Source organism: Neolamprologus multifasciatus, chromosome 12 (genome assembly GCF_963576455.1).
Source record: "Neolamprologus multifasciatus chromosome 12, fNeoMul1.2, whole genome shotgun sequence".
NCBI classification, from domain to species: domain Eukaryota; kingdom Metazoa; phylum Chordata; class Actinopteri; order Cichliformes; family Cichlidae; genus Neolamprologus; species Neolamprologus multifasciatus.
Window position 1 is genome coordinate 10,366,740 of NC_140450.1, and position 22,626 is coordinate 10,389,365.

Here is a 22,626-nt window from a genome sequence, read left to right on the forward strand (position 1 = left end):
ATCGTTTTAAACTATTTCAGCTTTGGTGACACCTGCAGGATTTCCAGTATATGATCTAACACATTTTGAAGACTCCTGGCATTACTGCTCCATATACTTAAAATTTTTTGAGGAGAAAAGGGGGGGGGGGGGGGGGGAGGGGAGATAAATAAAAAAATACATAAAAAAAAAAAAAAAAAAAGCACACTGGAATTTGATTTCAGTTTAATTCTTTGAGACAAACTGGACCATGAACAAACCTTTCCTAACACAATCAGGGGGTCCCTGACACCAAATTAAATCCTCCATTTAATCCTGGTAAAAATAAAAATACAGCTGGTATTAAAGCAATTGAAGCACACATCCTTTAAAATAAGAAATATGATTACAATACCAACATTTTTTTTATTATAAAATTCAGTAAGAGTAAGATATAATAAAGCCAGACACCCCACATAAGTTGAATTATAAGCAGGCCTTTGAAACATAACTAGCAGCAACATAATCCAAGGGCCTGGACACCCACCCACCCCACAGTGCAGCTACCAATCTGTGGCAACATTACAAAGAAATGAAGCCTTTGTGGCAAATAAATACATTTCTCTCTCCAATGAACTAACTGAGATTACCTCTAGTTGGAGCGCAGTGTGTGCAGTCAGCCAGAACTTTTCATTTTTTTCCTTCTTCCTTTTTAAAATATAAATTTTAAGAGTCTGCACAGGAAGTTTTTTAACCCAACTTCCTTCAAGCATCTGATCCTCTACCATCGTTACAACACATCCTAGCAGTGTGAAGACATACAGAAAATTGAGAGGTAATGAGCTTTTACCTTCCCTCTACTAACATCTGCAGGCAGTTTTAGGGCAGTATATATCCATGAAGCTTGAGTGGACCAGCAGTCTAAGAATAAAACTGTGATCCTGAGAAACATATCTTACATGGTGGCTTTTCTAACAAAAAGGCACACAAACATGGAGACACCTTGCAGGTAGTTCTGTCTTCAAGAACACCAGAGACATGGACAGATGGTCATCAGTGCAGAGGACAAACACATGATTTACAATTAAAAAAATAAAATAAAAAATAAAGATCCAGGGCATTAAAAAGGTATACTGCCATTAAGAAACATCTTCTTTTCCCCAATCTCTAAAACAACACTTAAGGGAAAAAAAGAACGCATATGAATTGAAACCTTTTTGGTTTAATGCAAAATAGCCTTGACGTTTTGATGTTGAGTAGCAGACTAATATCATAATCAGTTTATCATTTCAATCTGACTCACAGCTGTAACAGTGTTTATAAACACTGGTTAACCAAATCTACCAAATTAAAGGACGGTTGAACCTCCAAGTGTCCCCCCCCAAAAAATAAAAAATAAAATTTAGCATTAAAGATACAGTATGATGTCAAAAGATACCCTACTGAGATCTAAGCTATTAGTCGTCTAGGAGACAGTTATTTACATTCCAATTTTAAGAGATTTTACACCAAATTTGCAGTAATATTGCTTTAAATGTAAAGTTTTTATATATACAAAAAAAAACAAAAAACAAGGGAAAACCTCTTGACTGGCAAAGACATCACATGCATCACATGCATGCTTACTTGCTTATTTTCTTTTTTCTTTTTTTTAAAATGAAAGCTTTTAAAAAAAAAAAATAAAAAAATAAAAAAAAAACTCTCAGGGGAGAGCTTTGGGGGGAGAAAAAAAACAAAAACAAAACCCACAACAATAAAAAGGCCCTATTTGGCTTCAAGTCAAGATGTCCTGGCTTTGGCTTTGAACGGGCTACTATTGGCCCAAAAGTACCATTCAGATTTAAGGGTTTCTGGACTTTGGGTTGCTGTCTGCCTGGACAAAAGTAGAATCTGGTAGTTATTTCTTTTTTTATTCACAGCCGCTTCTCATTCCACTGGGCTCTTCCTCTGACCAGAGCGACCCGAATTTCGGCAGGTTAAACTACCTGAAACAAACCAGAAAGCAGTCATCAACATTTATTACAAACACAATTTTCTAACTTAACAGCAGCATTAACACAACCCCCCCCCCGTATATTAAGATGGTAACAAAACTAAGCAGACTGCTTGATCCACACAAACTGAACATTGCTTTATTGACCAAGAAAAAACAAAAACACATTCAGGCAACAATACCAGGTACAATAACTCAGAGAATGTGTTCTAAGACCACATGGAAAACAACAGATGAAATAAGGACCAGAATGCTACATTTGAGGAAAGAGATCAGAAAGTGCTTGCTCCAGAGTCCAGGAAAAGATGGATGAATCTGAGCCTGCTGCATAGAAATCATGTCGTCTCTCTTTATGAGCCCTAGACAATTGACCCAATGCAAAAATACACTGTCAACCAAGTCTAATTTCTCTGAAAATTTAAATTGCACTTTGTCTCCATAAATTACAGATAATTCTCGTTTAAAAAAAAAAAAAAAAAAAAAAAAGTTGGGAACATGTTGGGAAAGCATTTTTAAATTGGGTGCTAATTGTACATCTAATCAAAGGCTCACTATAGTGCTACTATACATGACTATGTCAAAGGAGCTTGCAAAGAAAAGCGTCTGGACTTCTTTAAGTTACTTGAAGACGTTTCACCTCTCATCCGAGAAGCTTCTTCAGTTCTAAGGTCAAATGGTGGAGAGTCCCAGATATAAACCTAGTGGGAGTGTCCCCCCACAGAGGGACAAAAGGACCCCCTGATGATCCTCTAATCGCCTGAGCCAAGGTGTGGAACTGGGTGTGGGTCCCAATCAGCCAGACTGGGACCCACACCCAGTTCCACACCTTGGCTCAGCCAGACTGGGACCCACACCCAGTTCCACACCTTGGCTCAGCCAGACTGGGACCCACACCCAGTTCCACACCTTGGCTCAGCCAGACTGGGACCCACACCCAGTTCCACACCTTGGCTCAGGCGATTAGAGGATCATCAGGGGGTCCTTTTGTCCCTCTGTGGGGGGACACTCCCACTAGGTTTATATCTGGGACTCTCCACCATTTGACCTTAGAACTGAAGAAGCTTCTCGGATGAGAGGTGAAACGTCTTCAAGTAACTTAAAGAAGTCCAGACGCTTTTCTTTGCAAGCTCCTTTGACTACGATGACCTGGATGACTGAGAACCTTCACAGACATATACATGACTATGCGGGCTAACAATCCACGATTAAGTACAAATGCAGTGTAACTGAACTTAATGAAGATGTAACATAATAAATAGCCGTATGCTTTTCTGTAGTTGCTATGATTATTTTGGACTAGTTGGGCCCAAATAATTTAAATTACTTTCAATTTAAAAACACAATAAATGAAATACATGTTAAAATTAGCTACATAGTGCTAATAGTATAGGTTTGAGACATCTGATTCCATGCATAAAAAGTATAGGAAATTAAATTACCTGCTTGTGGACTTAATATCACATTTTGCTGCTTTCTCTTCTTCTTATCTTCTTGTATAGGTATGCCCTAAAATAAAAGACATCTCAAAAGATGTACAGTTGTAGAAGTGTACAAAGCAGAATTAATTATAATTTAGGTTGACTGAAAACATAACATACCTGTTTCTCTGTTTCTCGCAAATTCCTAAAGTGGGGTGAAGAAGAATAATTCTCCATTTTCATATTACCTGCCAAATGACAAGTAAACATTGAAAGTAAGTATGTGACTTTTTTCATACTTCAAAGAACGTAAAGTGACCTTGCAGGTACTTACCAGCAGGGCTTCTGTACAGCTGACAGTCCTTCTTAATGTGGGCAGTTGATCCACATAGGTAGCAGCAACGGATATCCACTCCATCCCTTTTCCGCCAGTGTTCACTTTTGTGTCTGACCTGATCCTTCGATTCCTCTGCTGTATCCATTTTGTCTTGTGGGTACTCTGGCCTTCTCTCCGAGTCCCTTCTATGCTTAGACCTGATCCAAAATCATTGACGATGTAACACTAACATTAAGGCAGGCACGCAAGGTGCTAACAGACTTTTAAGTAAATATTATGACAAAATACTTGAGATTGCACCCACTTCTTACGCAGGGGGCAGTCTTTCATGAAGTGGCCAATCTTTCCACAGATGCGACAGCAGCGATCATTGGGAGCCACTTCTCCTTCAGTAAGTACTTCAGGATCAAAGAAATACTCCTGGGAAAGATGCAGGTAAAACACAGTTTTAGTGCTGATTGGATAATATCACCACAAAAAAAAAAAAAAAAAATGTAATGTTCAGACAACAAATACAGACCATCTGACTGGGATACACAGGAGGAAAGTATCTGATGGGTGTGCCAAACACTCTTCTGCCATTGATAAAAGCCTTCATGATGAAATTTGTCACTGTTTTGATGACCAAAATAAAAACATGCACATTTTAAGTAGTGAAAAGTGCAAGAAAAATCATTGAGATGTCAGAAATGGGAGAAAAAAATAAAAATCTATATCCATCTTACTTTTCCTCGAGAGACCAGCACCCAAATTATGATTGAGATCAAATGGATCTGTGACAAAAAAGGAACTTGAAAAATCTTCACAAGCAGACATATACAATTACTTTGATTCAGCAAATAAAAATTACACATTTGATTGTGGATAAATTAGTTACAATACACTGCAGCAATAGTCTCACACAAGGCTACCTTCAATGACTATGTATTTGGATGTCCACTGCTTGTTGAAGGTGGTGAGGCGGGCATGCTGTCGGATACAGACAACATGCTCTCTGAAGTCAAAGTCCTCAGTGTAAAAGCGGAGTAGGCCGAGCCACAGCTCCCCCACAGTCTCGGTGTTCTTCCCATAGTGTGGCCAGTGACTGGCCTGAAGGTGGAAAAAAGACAATATTGATGAGCTACTAAGACACAGTCTTACATTTATATTAACCATATTGTTTAGGCACAAATCAAATACAAAACACTTACTAGTGCTTTAAAATCATCAAAGAAGTACACATTCCAACCATCTACTAGTACTTCAGGCTTCTTCCCATCATGGATCTGCAAGAAACCAAGCAGTCAAGCTTGACACATGATATTGTGAAATACATTAAATAACCACTACAAAGAGACTTGTTGACAAATTCATCCAAATGGAGGTATAAGTTTGTTGTTTTAGTTTAAGGGGATAAATGTATTTGAGACAACACTCGCATAGACAAATGAACACATCTATGTGCAACTTGTTTGTAAAGAGAATAAAATTGGCTCTTCTTTCAAACAGACATCTGTACCTCTTGCAGCACAGGGATAACTGGTGGGTCTCTCTGCTGAAGGTAGAACAGCACCATGAGGGTGTAGGCATATGACGAGAGGCTACCACGTGAAGCATCTCCAATGTCACACATCTGTAATGGAAGTGGAAACAACATTTTAACGTTGAACAATACAATAGCAAGAACACTTAAAGATGTCTTAGTCACAAGTCTGTAAAGCATGTTCACCTTGGCAAAAACCTTCATGACGTAACAGAGGATCTTCACTCTTCTGTCAATTGCAGCATACGTAGCTAGTAGGTGAGTGTTGTGCAAGGCCTGAGAAAAAAAACAAACAGAAACTGCAAATTTCAAAAGGTGCACATTTTCTTATTTTCAAATACATACAAAGACAAAAAGAGCCCCACCAGTGTGTTGTAGAGGCTTATATCTCCCTCCAAGCCAGTGCGAACATGGTAGAACTTCACAATGGGTACTTTTGCTGTAGTGATTGGAAGGATGTTCCTCAGACCTGATGTGGATACATAATGACATTACAGGCACTTATGGGGAAGATTAAGAACTTTATTAAATCATAATTTATTTCAACTTAATGGATTTCCCATTAATTAATTAATGGGTAGGTAACATTTTTTTTAAGGTGAATTATTTTAGAACTTTAGAATCTCTTAAAACCAGAACAGTTTGTTGTCATTTGATCAAAAGTGACAGTCGCTGGTTGCAGACAAAATAAAGTGCATGAATGTCAGTTTCGTACCACAGCTACTATGTCTTACCTGGGTGTTTCTTTAGCGATCTTGCCAAGCTTTCAATGATGTTGATGCAGTTAATATCCTATGATGGAATGAAGGCAAAAATGATTTAATAATAACTCCTGCTAGATAATAAGTAATTCAACCATAACAATGAAAAGGAACAAGGGCAACTTGCCTCCAAGTAAAATAATATTACCAATGTATTCTTCAAGCATATCGGCAAATCAAACACGCATCAACTTCAAGTCGTCATTAGAAGCTTGATAAATCAAGTTGGTGTAAATTAAAGATCAACTGCAGCTGGTTCCCTGACGAACAGAACCAAAACTACATGGTAAAGAATTATTGGTAACTCACATCTATGGTTTCTTGTCCTTCCAACACCATGCAGATGTCCAGGTCACTCTGTCTAAATCCAAAGCCATTTTTGGATGAGCCAAACAGTTGTAACTGAGCACCTGTGATTTAAAATAAATAATCAACACATGATTTGTTAACCAAATCATTCAGATGCATCATCACGTCAATTCAATTAAAAAAAATTAAAAATAAAGTTAAAAGATCAACTTCACCAGGAAACTGTCTTCTCACAAAAATCTCAAGGTCTTGAAGGATGTGCTCTCTTACACCCACTTCCAGTTCATCTGGGGCGAAATCACCTTAAAAGTGAATGAATGAATGAATGAATGATATTTAGTGACCAAGTAATTTACTGGACACAAGCACTATTCCACCAAAAGTGGTCTTAAATAACTGGCTTTACAACAGGACTCAGGAAATAACGTTATATGAACATGCCAATTAGACATATTATGATAACTAACTACAATTAACTAGTATATCAAAACAACAACTTGAAACAACTTTAAAAAAAACAACAACTCAAAACTCACCTATTTAAAACTTTTTGGCTAATTTTTGCCTGTTTTACCTTTTTATTATTTGTTATCTTATGTGCAGCACTTTGTGACTCTGTCTAGAAAGGTGCTATATAAATTAAATTTTATTTATTTATACAAAATTATTTTGTGAAAAACAGTCACATAAGCTGAGACCCAGTGGATGCTATACTACACTTTTCATGCACCTGCATTAAGCTCTTTTTAGAGTTGTGTACATTTTAACACTTTAAAGTTTAACATATTCTCATCCCACGTGTTAAACCATAAACTCACACACATTTTACCAGATAAGCCTAAAACCACTGATACATCTGTGTTTTCTTCCAAAGCACTTTTTAAATCTTACATAAAATTTTGCTTAAGTGCTAATGATTAGAACTCAAAAAAACATGAACAGGTGGACTTCATTAAGTTGAAATGAGGAACTTGCAATAATTAAGAGTTTGTTGAGTCCAACAGTATGAAAATGTTTGCATGAGCCTCATTTTTAAAACTTGTCCATACCATCGACAAAAACAATTTCTTTTTCAACCATTTTAAATACATTTGTATATTTTTGTCATTGTATGTATTACTAAAATTTGCAAGAGTAGAAATATGACATCACAATGCAGGTAAGGGTTACATGTCCCATAATACTCACTGTAACACTGCTCACAGACTTTGTTGAGGACACTGAGAAATTCTGGTGTTACTTGGGGCAAGGGGTCAAGCTGCACTTTCTTAAAATCTTCTGGACAATCTTTCTTCAAATGTCCATCACGTTTGCACAAGCTGCACACGACCATGTGGGACTATGTGATATTGAAAGGAGTTACACATATAGTTTTCCTCACTTACAACCTAAATCTTTACCATACAACTTTAAAATGTTATGTTTTTTGTTTAATCAAATTACACAATTGCAAATGCTGCCAGTAATTGAAGGAAAACTTACCTTTCCTCTGGTGAAAGCTTGCTTGGTGAACTCATAAGATGGTCTGCTCTGTTTTTCACTTTTATTTTCTGGTGTTTCATCTTTAATTTGAGAAACACTGACAAGTGCCAAATCCACTTCCTCCTCCTCTTCCTCATCCATTGAACCAGGTGTGTCCAAATCTGGACCCTCCTCATCGGACAAAAGCTCCTCCCCTGAGATCTCGTCCACTAGGAAAATCTCTTCATCCTCCATGGTGAAGCTGTCCAGGTGGTGTCTGTTATGCATGTCGACATCAATATTTATGTCATCATCCTGCTCGTCTTCATCATCCTCATCCTCCGAAAGGCTGCTTTTGCCCAAGTCCACTTTTTCTTTTTCCCGCTCTTCATCTGAGTCACTGAATTCTTCAATTTCCTCCTCTTCCTCAATAATGCAATCAGAGTCCTCAGGGCCATTTTCTACAGATTTAGATTGGCTCGTATATTTTGAATGAATGCTGAGATTACTGAAATCTGACAAGCCCACACTCTCGTCACTCAAAGCCTTAGCATTGGCCCCTTGAACATATCCTCCCTTCAATCCTCTTTTGTGATTAGCAGCTGGTGTATTGAGTGACTGTGCAAAGTACTTGTATGTGGTTTTGAGGCAGTGGAGGATGTACTCGTACATTTGCTGGCTGTTCACTGTGCGGGCCACATTTCTCTTCACGGCAAACGGGTCTGAAACAGAACCATTTGTAAACATTAGAACACATAAAAGAAGTGGTTCACAAACCTTAGCCACTGCAACTGGACACAAACAACCAGGTTTGGGGAGGGGGAGGTGGGGGTTAAATTGAATTAATAACTTTTAAAAGGGTGGGATAAGGGGTATACAATAGTTTGTTGATTATGTTGCACTGAGCTTTAAGCAAAATTACACTTTAAAATAAAGTATTACAAGTAAAGCTACAATTAATAGTTAATGACTGATAAAAAAAACAAAACTGTGGGTTGTTAACTTTTCCAACTTCTGAAACGGGGTATGCAAGAAAAAGTATGAGAACCACTGCGTTAATCCATGAATCAAACAGAAATAAAAATCTAGGTTTGGACAGAATCAACAGAGAAATAAGCAACAATAAAACAGATTCTGTGTGACCACTTCTCCTTACAGAAGTATCAAGACATGAAAATGATTCAAACATAAAAGAAAGCTTCTGACCCTCTACAGCAATCCGTTTTTTAGGCCAGTCTTTCATCTCTCGGGAGAGGACAGCACCAGTCCGCACACTGATTATATTGTCAGCCATGATGAACTCCAGGGAATAGAAGCGAAGCATTTCGACCCAGAGAAGTCCAACTTCCACTGGTGGATGAGGACTTTGAAACACCAGCGGAACCTGCAAGACAGCCTTATATTACTACGAGTCTGAAAAATTATCACTCAAGTTTCCAATTTATTCAACAGCCTTTTAAAAAAAAAAAAAAACCTGTCTCCAAATAAAAGTCAAAATTATATTTTCTGTTCTTTGGAAGTCTTTCAGTTTATTTATGTGTGTCCATCTTCATGATTACCTTCCCCTTTATGGAGTTGCCTTCTGCTGGTTGAGATGACTCCTTGGAGGAAGGGGTGTAGGCCCAGTGTAAATACCCATCCTCTGTATGAGTAAGGTTGAAGTCTGACAGCCGGCTGAGAGAAAACACTTTGATCTAAAGATGGGCAGATGTTTGCATCAGTTTATTCCAAAAAATTCCTAAAAAGAGCCAATAATGAAAAGCAAACTAATATGTTTTTTTGTTTGTTTGTTTGTTTGTTTTTTAAGGATGGAAATGAAAAAAAGACTTACATCTTGGTTGAAATAGGTAGGCAAGAGAGGTTCTTTGCGCTTCTGTAAGTAGAAGATAACCAAAAGGGCAAAGACATATGGTGGTAGACTCCCCTCTTCTGTGCGATCAATTTCACAGATCTTAACAGAAAGCCAAAAATGATGTTAAGAACAAATGCAACTTTGAAAAAAAGAAATGAGTGAATAGTTTTGATGCCTTTGCTAATGTGAGGAACGAGTCTTTCTCTACTAGAAACATACCCGGGCCCAGCGTCTGAAGCCCAAAACCAGTGGCATGAGGAGAGGCTCCTGAGTCGCCAGGGCAGAAAGATATGTGGTGGTTTGGAACGCGTTTTCATTCCCTGCACTAACTTTGCAGATTAGACCACTGTTGAGGGGGGGGGGGGGGGGGGGGGACAAAAAATAAGTTAATTTTAATTTGGAGTTTTATGCTGTTGTGGTATGAGTACTCTTAATATTCTCTTGTCACATGCAAGAGAAACCCATGTAACTGCAAATGATACAGACCTACTTCTCTCTTTACAGATGACCACAGGCACCCTGGCATGAAAATCCGCCTCCATCTCAACAAACAGAGCTGAGAATAGCACAACACAATTTAAACTTTCCATGACACTCAAGCACATGACTGACTTTACCATGTCTGAAAGATTTATTCAAGACTCATAAGTCTAAAATGAAAATAAAACTCACAGCTCACAGAGAGGCAGTCCTTAACCAACATCAAGACATCTGGCTGATGCATCTGTGAATACATTCCATTTCAGTCTTTATACAGCATAAATATAATATTAAAAAGAACATAATTATGGTGCATGCTACAAGCACAGCATACACAACACAACTTGTGAAATCTAAAATCAAGTGAAATTATATTTTTTCCCCCCACCCACACATCTTACCTTTGCCATATACTAATATTTTTGCTGTCATCTCTTGTATTTGTTCCCTTAAATAATGTCACCCTAAACCCACGTAACTTGTAACATATACATGCAGATGAAAGACTTCTTCCCCTAGCTATTATTCTCCTGACAGGCCTCCAGTTTTAATTTTTAACATTAATATCATTAAAATATTAACATATATAAAATTAACATAAAAATACAATAAAATTGTATCACACATCATGAACTCACACTGTGTTACTCACGTGAGTTGGATACTGAATGTCAATGTTGACATCAGAATCCTTGAATCCAAATTTAGTGCAAGATGATCCATAAAGCCTGAGTCGGACCTCTATAGATGAGAGAAAGCAGGTAAATATTGCTACGATTTTAATAATATTGAAAGAGTACAGTTGTATATCGTGAACTTTCCTCTTTATGTGTCTTACCAGGCAGAACAGACAGGAGGAGATCTTGCATGGTGGAGACAACATACAGTCTCTTCTCAACGTCCAGGTCGTTCAGACCATGTTCCTGGACAACAGCGTCTAGTACTGCACTTATGGCACTGATCTGCTCTGGACTAGGAGGCAGGATCTCAGTCAGCATCAGCTGCTCTTGTCGCTCCTATAAGCCAACATGCAAATACAGGAAAGGGGTCTTGATCACAGCCTTTAATGCATAAAAACTACTACTCCACAATAGCAACACAGTAACACAATCTATATACGGTAAATGTAAAATAACCTTGGCCCTTCTCTTGTGCCGTTTGTCCCGAATATGCTTGTAAGCTTCAGACACAGACTCTAGGAGAACATCACACAGGGCACAGTTGTAAAGAGCAGCAGGGTTGCTGTGGGACCTCTAAAACAATTGTACAACACACACACACAAAAAAATTACACCGTTAGAAATATCTGTAAATCACCTGCACCAACCAACTCAAACATTACATCACCTCTTACGGCTTTTAGGGTCTGTACCTTCTTTAGGCTGTAGATCTCGTCCCTGTTAAGCCGCCTCTCTGCTTGCCGTAGGCTGCGCAGCTCTTTGTTTGAGAGTGTGGACTCTTCAATCACAAAGCCCCTGTTCTCTTCAGCAAAAGCTTTCTTCTTGTTTCTGTTACGCCGTCTTTTACCTTTGAAAATGAGAAATGCAGGGGGAAGTATGAATTTCTAGTTTGTTTTCAACATAGACTTCGTGATAAAGCTGAAAGTGTTTCATTCCTTCTGCAGAGACTGACTTCCAAACCCTTACCTGATTTTTGAAAACCATCATCCGTGGCTTCTCTCCTTCCCTGTTCCCTGTCCTCCTTTGGACTTTCTCCTTGCATACCCCTCCTCCAGCTCTGCTGCGGGCGCTCTCTCCAGTTATCTTCCTGAGGACCTGAGAACCACCGGACATCATCTCTCTGTGAGGGGCTGTGGCCTCCTCTTAATCCACTAGGAGAGTGGCTTAGGGGCCCCAGTCCTCCCTTCTTAGGGCTGGCCCTGTAAGGCCCACCTTGATTTTTCTTGGCCTGCTGGCCTCCATCTGATCTGAAGTTCTGTCCTCGCACCTGGTCCTGCATCCACCAGTTTTCTCCCTTCTCTGCCGCCGCTGCTGCCGCCCCCCTCTCCCTGCCGCCTTGCTTAGCCCGGTAAGGCCTGCCAGAGTTTTCCATGATACACTGCTGTGATAAAACTGCAAGATAAAATGTCCAGTTAATGTGGTAATAGTCCTTATGTAATCAAAACAGCACAAACACAAACTGTGCTACAAGAGACCTGCCAAACGTCTGCATTTGGCAGAAGTCTCTTGTTTGAAGAAGCAGTGTCTCATTTCAGGTTCATTTTATTTTGGCATGTAGAAAAACGTATATTGGTTGTAACTGCTCACAATTTTCATAACTTGCCATGTAATCCATACCAGACTGTTGCACAACTTATATAGGCGATGCCGCATTTTTTCTTTTTTTGCAGCTCAGCACCTACTCGAAAATGCTGAGCCAATAGGTAGCGGGTGATAAAAACGGTAATATTAACCTCTCTAAAACACTGGCTGAATTCTGTAAACTCGGGTTAACAGTTAACCCTTTTCAATGGCCATGAACGCTGACATTCCTAAAATAAAAATTAAAAAAACGAAAACTTGTTTTAAGTGTCAACATTTTTACGTCACTATTTTTAGTATAACACAGCCGCTTAGTTAGCTGAAATAGTTTGCGCACACACGTAAAGGCTAACCCAAACTACAGGATTGTGAGATTATGACATGGTGTAGACGTTAGCTAGCTTACCTAGCTTCAGCAGCGTTATTATTTGACTGTTACTTCTTCTACTTCCTCGAGCTGGCGGTTTATAACTTTGCCACCTCAGTGCCTTACAACTCGTCAACAAATAAGTGCTAGTAACCGCACTTGTTAGCTCCTGCTGCAACACAGTTACAGCAATGCTAACGTTAGCTACACATACTTAGCTTGCTAGCACAGGCACTTAAGGGTAACAGCTAGCAGCGGCTATCGTCCCTGTTTCTTGCAGTTTTTGTCGAGCTGCCCAGCCTACAGCTGAGATAAAGGCAGCCATTAATTACACGCTAGCTTGTACTATACACGTGTATTATTAAATGAATCAAAATACCTCCCGCTAGTGCACAGAGGACATAGTTGAAGCCTTGTTCAGTTCTGACTTGGCACGCTCTCTTGTCTTGCACTAGAGTTTGAAAGGTGACATAGGAGCCGTTTATTTTCTAGTCGTCACCGGCCGTGTTCCGCCCACCGCAAAAAAGAAAAAGAAAAACTGATATATTGCACAAAAATTAAATTTTTAATACTTAGGGTCGTGAATATTAAGAACTTTATACACTGCTCACATTTTTGTAGTAGAATTGAAATTATAATGTTGTTATTGTTGTTAATAATTTTCTGCTGTTAGCATGATTATAGGTACTTTTTCATATACATTTCACATGTGAACATTTCATATGTAGGCTTTATATAAAATAATAAGCCCAAGTAATTTGATGTTTTTTCTGCAAAAAGTTAAAGGGCAAGGCATCCATTGTCTTTTAATCTCTCTCTCTCTCTCGTGTAATAGACTTAAGAGTATAACATATGGTTCAGGATATATTAATTAGATGGTGCCAGTGATTGTTTAGCTTTGGTTGCCCGGGGTCACAGGAGAGCCGCGAGCTGCCTGAGCGGGGAAGACCCCGCGAAAACTGACGTCATCAGAGAGAACTCCCCACTAAATCCAGAAACCAGCATCCAGGAGACTGCTGCTGTGGACGCACTGCTCTCAGTAGCCTAAATACGCAGTCGCTGGCCTAACAGCGTGTGTGCAAACCGGCTCTAGTCAGACACTGGAGATGGTGTCTTTTGAGAACTGTGAAGGTGGTTTCGACAGTGTTTTCAAAAGGAGCCGAATGAACGTCGCCTCTCCTTCTCCAGAAACTCTCACACTGGCTCAACAGCGCCAAACTGCTCGGAATAGAAAACAGAAACTCGTGTCCAAATTAAGAGACTCTGGTTTTGAAGAAGATTTGGCATGCTCCCCGATTTCATCCTCAGCTAAGAATGAGATTTCCCTGCTCATGTCACAAAAACCTGTTGCAGGGCAAGTCTGCAGCTGGTACATTCAGTACGGAGACATCGGGTTTATGATCCAAAGGGAGAAAGAGGCGCAGTTTCATCCCTGCAAAAGCCTGGCACGCCAACCGCAAGTAAGACACTTACAGCTTGTAACTAAATGAACCGTGTTATACGTATATTTATACTTCTTGACTTATTAGGCTACTTAAAAAAATTAAAATATATTTGTTGTCATATGAATTGGACTGGTAATTCACTCCTTTTGTTTAAAGGCAGATAGTTAAATGTTCCAGTGAGAGTGACTTCCAGATACTAATTAGTTCTATTGTTCAACTAAAGAAACACCTGAGATGCAGAATACATGACAATTTTAGGACCATTTACTGATAATATGTAGGGTACTGTACTGTGAAATGCCAGAAAATATATACCTTGCTGTACATTAAGAGCACATCATATTTAAGAACCAAGGTCACTAAAAGTTTTTATTTTGATGAGTGTGTGTTTTACTTACAGTTGACCGCAGAGGCCCGCTGTAAGCTGGTCAGCTGGCTCATCCCTGTGCACAAACATTTCCGTCTGTCTTTCGAGTCTTGCTGCTTGGCTGTGAACATCATGGACAGGTTCCTAGCCTCCACACCTGTTGCTGCTGACTGCTTCCAGCTCATTGGTGTCACCGCACTTCTCCTAGCCAGTAAACAGGTTTGTGTGGTATGCTCGAGGAGCAGACGGTTTGTGTTTTTGGATATCATTCTACTATCCTTTTCTTTGTCCTCTGCAGGTGGAGGTCTGCTCACCACGAATCAGCCATCTCTTGTCATTGTGCTGTGATGTGTTCACCAAAGAGCAGCTCTGCAACCTGGAGTGTCTCATCCTGCTTCGTCTTAACTTCCGCCTCTCTGCACCCACCCTGGCCTTTTTTCTAGACTATTACACCAACTGCATCGAGGCTTCACAGCTAGTGACTGGGAACAAAGGTGATGACAGGATTTCAAGGATGAATCCTGACACAAAAGTGCCCAGGCAGTGCAGCAACCTTGCACAAAATGTTTGTGAGCTGACTCTTGCAGACTATGCTTTCAACAAATACCCTCCATCACTGACTGCCAGCTGTGCACTGAGAGTAGCTAGTGAGTTACTGAAAAGTAAACGAGGTCTTCCTGAGCATGAAACCATCCATTCACACGAAGATCAGTGGGACAGTTTTGTGGATGAACTATGCACACAGTCAGTTTCTTTTCAGCCAACAGGCAATTCTCAGCATTATGAGGGAGACTCACTAGCAGTGAAGGATGACAGCTACAAACAGAGTCTAGTGCAGGAATGCAAAGACAACCTGAAGCTGTTGGTGTCATTAAACCTGGAGACATTGGATGTGATGTCTACTATGTGACTACATGAGTGTGACTATTTTGATAACAGCAATTTAAATTCCCCTTTAATTTTGGGTTATAGTGTTATATCTTAAACAAAGAAGTGAAGAAAAGATATCTATTTGGGGGGTTTTGGTGCTCAGAATTCTTGTGTTTATGCAGACCTACTTTTATACATACCTCATAGACAGTCAACCGTTTACAGCTACAAGATGCTTATGATTTAGTATTGCTTTTTATTTATTTAAGATAATTTACTATATAATTATTAAGTATTTTGAAATATAATTTTTATTTTTCATTATTTTTAACAAAAAGTCAGAATCCTCTGTATGCCAGTTTATTTGTTGCGGGTTTATGAGTTTTGTTAGTTTTGGAACATCTTTAATGAAGAAAAATGTGTTGTAATGAATTGATTGCTACAGCTAATTAAAATCATCTTCAAACGCATTTGTCTCGGTTTCTAAACTTATTGTGAAAAATTAAGTTTTTTTTCAAAGCAACTTATGTTAACTGTTGAAATAAATCAACTATAAGCCACACGAAGTGTGAGCTACCACAAATAATGCAGTTAAAATAATTTTGACTCTCATATGAAACAGAATAAAATTAATTAAAATGACAACTTAAAGAATACATGTGAGTCAAAAACATACAAATCTGCCTTGATTACATACATAGGTAATCATGACACCTGAGAAAAAGCAGTTGAATGTCTGTTTGCAAATTCTTTGTGTTTTAATAGACGTGGAAGTGGAGTCTCAGTTTTCACAGCACTGCAGTATTAAATGACTGATGACAAAATGTCACCCCAGAAAGCACGTCTTTTACAAGTATAAATCTAATAGCCCCCACCCTACACACACACACACACACACACACACATAAACACACACACACACACAGACAGAAACACACACGACCATGAAAGTGCTGTAAATGTGAGAATAAGACCTTGTGTGTAACATTACTTTCTTCAGTGTACTGACTCTTGTGGCTCTCCAACAGGGGCTATTGTGCTTGTTTGCCTGGAAGTCCGTTTACCCTCGTTTTTTGTTTACCCTTGGCTATATTATGTACCAACACAGTTTGGTCAATCGAGGGGCTTTATCTGATAATCCATTACGCGTGGCAGCTCGACCTGCTGACACAGTGTCGACCACACAGGTGTATTCAGCATTAAGGGTACTCTTGTTTGTTTACTAATAGAGGCATTTGTCACGACTGTTTACTGAGCTGTCGGTTGTAATTGCCCTTTTCCTTTTCCCCTGCTCTTTAACTGTAGCAGAAGGATTGTACCTAAGCTAATTAGATATTTTACGCACAGTAAAATGGAAATTACGCACTGACTGTTCTGGTCGCAAAAATGCTATTAAATAAATTGATGAGTATTTATTTATAATTACATAAAATATGTAATAATTATTACGATATATAATTATAAAATAATATGTTTTGGCGACTTTATTTTGTGACGCTCAGCCTGCACAACATCTGTTGTTTATGTACGCCATACAATAACCCATGAGCCTAAGGCATTTTTCTAAACATTTCAGTATGTCCAAAAGAAACCATAGCCAGCATCTGGCACAGGGACTATCTAGCTGAATGCTCAAGGAAAGTAGGTCTGAGACAAGGAACACCTGCTGTAGCCTAATGGCGCCGTTACGCGCGGCACCACTGTTACACTTCAGACCAGAAAACCGTTAGTCTGCACCCGTTTAATCTCCGAGGACGCTGTTACTCCCTGGAGACCAAATAGGTGCATTTGATTGGGTCGAAAGTGTGAAACCGCGGCATGAAGAAACGCAGACCGGGAGAACGTCGAGTATATCAGCTCTAAATCAAATCATGCCCTCCTAGTTCTGCAAACGGAGCTTAGCTCATCGAGATGCAAAGAGACGGAAAAACGTTTGATGGTATTTGTCCCAACCAAGTGAGGCAAAAATGGACGAACGCTGTCACAAACAAAACGGTTTGAAATATTTGCCTTTTCACAAAACACAGAGCTTCTCTGTGCAGTGGGAAAGACTTTTATAGTGTTTTCTACCCACAGGATAAAGTGCTTGTGCCAAGAAGCAGCAGTCCCGTCACTGTGTATGTTGAGTTTCCATGTATCATCGAACAAGGTAAGCTCACCCTGACACAATGGCTGAATTTCAGGATTAGTGTCTTTAAGTCACTTTGAGCGCATAAATGCATTCAGGGGTCCCACTGTTTTCTTCTGTCGCAGCTTTCTCAACAATTGCATGGGATGATTTGGAAGAGGGTGTGCCCTCTATGAGACAGGAGAGAGACTCCCTCGGCTGTCAGGTGAGAAAAAAACACCGAAGACCAATGTTCTTTTAAAAAATGGACATCAGTTTTGTTACATCTCCACGTAAATGGCATAGCTTAAATGTAGCAATGTAAATCAACGCCTTCCCGACGGATGGAGATGTAGGATGGTGAGCAGAGCTGCAGGTCTGGATCACTCTGTTAATGTTTGACACGATGTGCTGGAATCCTACACGAATGTCATTGTACTTAACTCATGACACACACGCTAGAAAATGGTCCAGTCTTTTTCCAGGAGCTGACGCAGACAAGCGTGAACACATAACGCGACAACACGAAAACATATTGACTGAAATGTCAACTAATACATTTTCTGCTTTAACATCGTATTGCCCTGATTTTTCCTGGTTTGATTTTCAGGTAAAACTGCTATGCACTTTTTAATTTTTCTTTTTCGTTATTTTAAATCAAATTGTTTATATGAAATACTGATAAATGCTGATCGTCATTTTTATTTCCACACAGGAATTGGATGCAAATGACCAGGATTTTGGAGAATATGGGCTGGATTTCATGGCAGGTGAGAAAACTAAACCTTCCACACCGCTGGGGTGCTGCTCATCACTATTGTTACTTTTATATTGACATGAATACAGTTAAAATCGTGCACCTCCAAAATCGTTGGCTAAGTCCTTGGGTTCTTGTCTTCTCTGTCAGCTTCGCCTACAACCCTGGAGAGCAGTTTGTCTTCAGCTGAGCTGGTACCTTTTCAAGGATATGTTATACCTCCCCTCACCCCTCAGCACAACCTTTCACCAGAAGACAGTCTGGTTAACTCATCTGCAGAAACAGGCAACCCAGAGGCCCAGGATGGAGATTCCTGGAAAGGGATAGCAGAGTGTCATGGAAAGGCACTGGGACATAGCATAGCAGTCAACAAACAGGTAAGGTCTTATGGAGCATTACTGCACAATGTAAATGATGTAAATGGTGATACAACGTTTGATGTAATTTGGACTATAATGGATCTAAATTGTGAAATTATAATTGTTAAAAATTATAACTATATTAATGATTTAGTTATATAAACCTATTTACCTGCTATAATATCCAAGACCTTATCCTGATCAGAACCCAGTTTAGTTTAAAAGGTATACAATGGAGAGTTTGTGGAAAACCTACATGCATAGGTAAATTACAGGTACATTTGAAATAACTGTTTGTCCACATCTAAAAACAAACTTAGTTATCCCAACATTAAAAAATAAAATAATTATTAAAGATGAACACATTACAGAAAATATTTCGCTTTGTATGCTTGCAGCTCCATGAGTCCCTCCAAAGGCAACAAGACGAGATTGATTGTCTTGAAGAAAGAAACGTTCACCTCAGGCAGCTGGCTAATCGAGCAAAGCACCTAGCCTCTGTGCTTGAAGTAAGTTCAGAACTGTGAGAAGTCAAATCAGTATTTATCATGTATATGATGTAACCTCTTGGTTGTATTGTCGTAAATTGTGTTTCAAACTTTTTCATCTTTAAACTTTTTAGTCTTTAATTTGGATCATTTTCTTTCAGAAGTTGATGACAGTCAGAGACTCAAATGTAAAAGAACCAGTAATGCCTTATGGTGGTGATAAAACCTCACTGAGTCCTTGTAAGCGCCAGCGACTGGATGAAGGATATGAAACTGAATCCTCTGACTCAGTGGAGGACATGTTGAGGGATATTAGCACACGCTGCAATGCTGTACTTCATAGCAGCTCTACAGAAACAAGGCTGCTACAGGAATCAAAGACAATATCCATGTATGGTGCATTCTCAGGCCTGCAGACAATCATAGCTAAAGACAGCAATATGACTGTGGATGCAGCAGAAGCTGGAGAGAGCGTCTCATCTTTTAGGACCTCTGTCAGAGAACACAGCACTATAAGAACTCAGGTCTTTCCTCATGGACATGCCTTTACCTCAAGGACTCAACAAGGAGGATACCGCTTTCGCTGGGTTCCCAAACAAAGCTGAAATGAGAGATTAGCAAATAAAGCTTGGGTTGTTATGTGGCTCTGATTAGTCATATGCAGATGCCCTAATTCTGTTGGGTGGACAGAAGTGTATGTGTGGGCTGCAACTGTTAATGCTTAACTTATAATCTATAGTGATATCTGTAAGTGATTAATTGATGTCTTCCTCAGGTAGCTTGAAAGCTAATCATTCAGAGAAAAGGTGCTTAACAAAGGAAATTAAACTGCCCAAGCTGTTGTTTACATTGCGTTTTGGTTTACATAGTTTAATATTTGTTCATGTTTGCATCTCGCTATATATTTGTTGTCCTGGAAAATGCCAGTGATTTTACATATTTGGAAATAAAAATGTTTTTAAAACTGTAAAACAATGTGTACATTTTCATGTAGCTGACTCATTTTTTTTTTAAGATGATAAGGGAGCTTAGGTTATAATTAGGCAAATGGAAATAAACTGTGAACTTTCCTTGTTTGAGCAGTGAAACAAATGTAACCCTAAGACCTACTTTAAGAAGCAGCGTTCTCTCTGTCTGAGTGACTGTGTGGCCTGAAAGAGTGGACAGAGCATTGATGTAGTGCAGCCAACATCCTTGTTTATATCCTTTTTGGAAATTTAAACAGATTCTCTCTTTTTGGGGGGCTGTATTTCCTGACTTATCACTCTTATGAACCTGACTGCTAACACAATAGTTGTATAAACAGTATACCCAGAGGGAAAGACTTTAGCTGTGTCATTTATCTAAAAAAGCAAACAAACAGAAAATCGGATTTAACACACAAAAAACAAACCCAAACCACCATAAACCAGACAAAATCAAAACAAAAAGGAAATTAAACCAAGATGAAGAGATTAACTTATCTAAAGAGGATGTTACCTTCTGACCTTTGAAAATCTTTCTTCCACCTCACTGTTGAAATCTTTAGCTGTAAGAACCTGGCTGGTACACAAGACATTTGGACAATCTCAGGTCAGGCACCTGTATAAACTTCCACAACCAGGGCCTGTTTGTTTTACAGCAGTGAAGGCAACAGTGCAGACCCTTGACTGGGGACAGTTTACAGTACTGATACTCCTGCTGTCATGAACACCGCATTTAACACAGCGAGTGCAGATAAGAAGAACCTGATAGCGAGATGGAGACCTGATTAACACAGGCCTGACTATTTATTTAAAGACCATGGAAAGTTACACCACCAAGGGAAGTTGAGGTGCATTTAACCGATAAATAACTCATAGCAAATTTATACTTAAAGACCACTTGACTGATGTTTTTTTTTTTAATCCAGCTTTAAAAGGTTTCTCTGTAATGCAAAGCCAGTTTAAATCAATTTAGTCATTGCAAAAGAAATGTGGTGTTTAACTTTCAAGAAGAAACTTAATGATGAGGAGATTGAGGTTTTACACATAACAGTGACATTTAATGATCACATACAAAAGCTGAGCTGTGTTCCTTTTGTTCAAGGAGAGAGAGAAAGTAATGAGGATGAGTAAAAGGATGAGGAGAAGAAGTGTTACAAAACATCTGTCATTCAGCAAGTCAGTATGGCAGATTCTTACATCTGACCTGTCCAGCTGCTTCTAAATAGATGCAGATAGCCCAATAATAATTATCTAGTTAAACCATCCTACTTCCCTTGTTACATACTAGCCAACCTTGGCCACAATCTGATGTTTAATGTCAAATTTCAGCCACTTTATTATAGAAACCTCTGCACGTGTGCTGAGCTCGACATCCAGCCGGGCCTTGAGCCACTTTTACCGCAAACAAATGCTTTTGTATCTGACCAGCACCGCTGGTGAGAGCATGGCACAGGGCAAAGCATTGTATAAGCTGGCTGTGACACTTTTGACCTGTTAAGCTACCGCCAAACTGCTGGGAACAATGCGGGAGGAGAAAGGAAAATACAGACACAATGCGTTTCTAAGGTGACTAAACTCAAACCTGGAGAGAGGCTGCAAGCCCGACGGAGTCCAGCGGGAAAAATACGCATTGATCCTGTGGTGGGATACAGACGTGTAAGGTTCTGGGCACATGAAAGCTAATTCACATTTAACTCATTTAAAAAACTTAAATGAACTGGCTAAATAAAATATTACATGAAAATGCAGGCTGTTTAAATTTGATACATTTTATACTGATGAAAAAAACAAAACAAAACTAGTTTAACCATTTTTATTTTATGAATGAGAACTGGATGGATTTAAATTATAGTACCCTATGTGGTAATTTTGTTTGCTCTGCCACAGATTTGTGGATTTTCCAGGTTAAAAGTAAAAATAACAAACACTGAGCCGTTTGTTGTTGTTGTTGTTGTTGTTGTTGTTGTTGTTTCTGTTGGACGTGATGATAAATTAAAGGTTACTGTGGGTTATCTTGAGAGCTTAACCTTTTATGTGTATCATTTGGACTCTATGACAGCCTGATGGAGCACCTGGCGCACTGTCCCGGGCTCGCACTCGAGGTGCGAGCGCATATGGAAGTGGCAGGTGGCGAGAACGTGCGTGCTCTCGCGCCGTTCGGCCCACTTAGCGCCAGAGCAGCTCCTCATTAAACGGTGTGGCCCGCGGATACAGGGCCTTTACCCGCAAAACACGGCCACTGATTGCCCACCAGAGGAGCTGTTACAGGTTTATGACAACGCATTAAATCCAATCAGTAAAGTCTGCAGTTTGCGGAGTGTTTATTAGTATGTGTTGTCAAAAAATTGCTCATGTTTGAATTCACTTCCAAACATCTAAAAAAAACTTATTAGGCCTACAATTTAGCAATAAATAAATATATAAATAATAATAATTGTATTTCTAAATATGCAAAATATTTAAGGCTATTCGCTCTAGGGTCTCAGTTCTAGTTTTGGCGTGTTTTCAGGATTTGTGATTTATGATTTACTTACAATAAATTTTCGTGT

General features: G+C 39.2%; 3 protein-coding genes across 5 annotated transcripts; 2 read left to right on the top strand and 1 right to left on the bottom strand.

Moving 5' to 3' along the window:
• Positions 1–187: 187 nt before the first annotated feature.
• tut7 (terminal uridylyl transferase 7) lies at positions 188–13,231 on the bottom strand. 3 transcript variants are annotated; one of them, XM_085180448.1, is made up of 29 exons: positions 13,099–13,231; positions 11,738–12,163; positions 11,464–11,618; positions 11,228–11,344; positions 10,930–11,107; positions 10,744–10,832; positions 10,284–10,335; positions 10,098–10,167; positions 9,831–9,957; positions 9,591–9,710; positions 9,319–9,453; positions 8,966–9,143; positions 7,781–8,481; positions 7,487–7,637; positions 6,514–6,600; positions 6,299–6,399; positions 5,963–6,020; positions 5,594–5,697; positions 5,415–5,504; positions 5,205–5,318; positions 4,897–4,971; positions 4,618–4,795; positions 4,432–4,479; positions 4,227–4,318; positions 4,011–4,126; positions 3,704–3,903; positions 3,550–3,617; positions 3,391–3,457; positions 188–1,943 (listed from the first exon to the last, which is right to left on the bottom strand). In XM_085180448.1, exons 2-29 carry the CDS (start codon positions 12,141–12,143, stop codon positions 1,885–1,887), a joined length of 3,936 nt encoding a protein of 1,311 aa, XP_085036574.1. In that variant the 5' UTR covers positions 12,144–12,163; positions 13,099–13,231; the 3' UTR covers positions 188–1,884. The 3 variants fall into 3 exon arrangements, with proteins under 3 accessions (XP_085036574.1, XP_085036572.1, XP_085036573.1); XM_085180446.1 differs by lacking the exon at positions 188–1,943 and adding an exon at positions 2,022–2,310; XM_085180447.1 differs by lacking the exons at positions 188–1,943; positions 13,099–13,231 and adding exons at positions 2,022–2,310; positions 12,759–13,085.
• A 180-nt stretch (positions 13,232–13,411) lies between these two features.
• Positions 13,412–15,867, top strand: ccno (cyclin O). Its single transcript, XM_085180449.1, has 3 exons — positions 13,412–14,179; positions 14,565–14,750; positions 14,830–15,867. Exons 1-3 carry the CDS (start codon positions 13,826–13,828, stop codon positions 15,439–15,441), a joined length of 1,152 nt encoding a protein of 383 aa, XP_085036575.1. The 5' UTR covers positions 13,412–13,825; the 3' UTR covers positions 15,442–15,867.
• Positions 15,868–16,395: 528 nt separating this feature from the next.
• On the top strand, positions 16,396–20,054 carry mcidas (multiciliate differentiation and DNA synthesis associated cell cycle protein). Its single transcript, XM_085180450.1, has 7 exons — positions 16,396–17,396; positions 17,478–17,550; positions 17,655–17,734; positions 18,224–18,278; positions 18,416–18,642; positions 19,023–19,133; positions 19,274–20,054. Exons 1-7 carry the CDS (start codon positions 17,313–17,315, stop codon positions 19,715–19,717), a joined length of 1,074 nt encoding a protein of 357 aa, XP_085036576.1. The 5' UTR covers positions 16,396–17,312; the 3' UTR covers positions 19,718–20,054.
• The last annotated feature ends 2,572 nt before the right edge of the window (positions 20,055–22,626 follow it).

What these genes read in the sequence shown, in the direction of transcription:
- mcidas (XM_085180450.1), top strand. Translation starts at nt 17,313, where the DNA reads ATGCAAAGAGACGGAAAAACGTTTGATGGTATTTGTCCCAACCAAGTG. An exon ending in ACGCTGTCACAAACAAAACG is followed by an intron (nt 17,397 to 17,477) that starts GTTTGAAATATT and finishes TTCTACCCACAG; the next exon opens with GATAAAGTGCTTGTGCCAAG. An exon ending in ACCTAGCCTCTGTGCTTGAA is followed by an intron (nt 19,134 to 19,273) that starts GTAAGTTCAGAA and finishes ATTTTCTTTCAG; the next exon opens with AAGTTGATGACAGTCAGAGA.
- tut7 (XM_085180446.1), bottom strand. Translation starts at nt 12,143, where the DNA reads ATGGAAAACTCTGGCAGGCCTTACCGGGCTAAGCAAGGCGGCAGGGAG. An exon ending in GCAACTCCATAAAGGGGAAG is followed by an intron (nt 9,144 to 9,318) that starts GTAATCATGAAG and finishes GCTGTCTTGCAG; the next exon opens with GTTCCGCTGGTGTTTCAAAG. An exon ending in GCTGTACAGAAGCCCTGCTG is followed by an intron (nt 3,618 to 3,703) that starts GTAAGTACCTGC and finishes GTCATTTGGCAG; the next exon opens with GTAATATGAAAATGGAGAAT.
- ccno (XM_085180449.1), top strand. Translation starts at nt 13,826, where the DNA reads ATGGTGTCTTTTGAGAACTGTGAAGGTGGTTTCGACAGTGTTTTCAAA. An exon ending in GCCTGGCACGCCAACCGCAA is followed by an intron (nt 14,180 to 14,564) that starts GTAAGACACTTA and finishes TTTTACTTACAG; the next exon opens with TTGACCGCAGAGGCCCGCTG. An exon ending in TTCTCCTAGCCAGTAAACAG is followed by an intron (nt 14,751 to 14,829) that starts GTTTGTGTGGTA and finishes TGTCCTCTGCAG; the next exon opens with GTGGAGGTCTGCTCACCACG.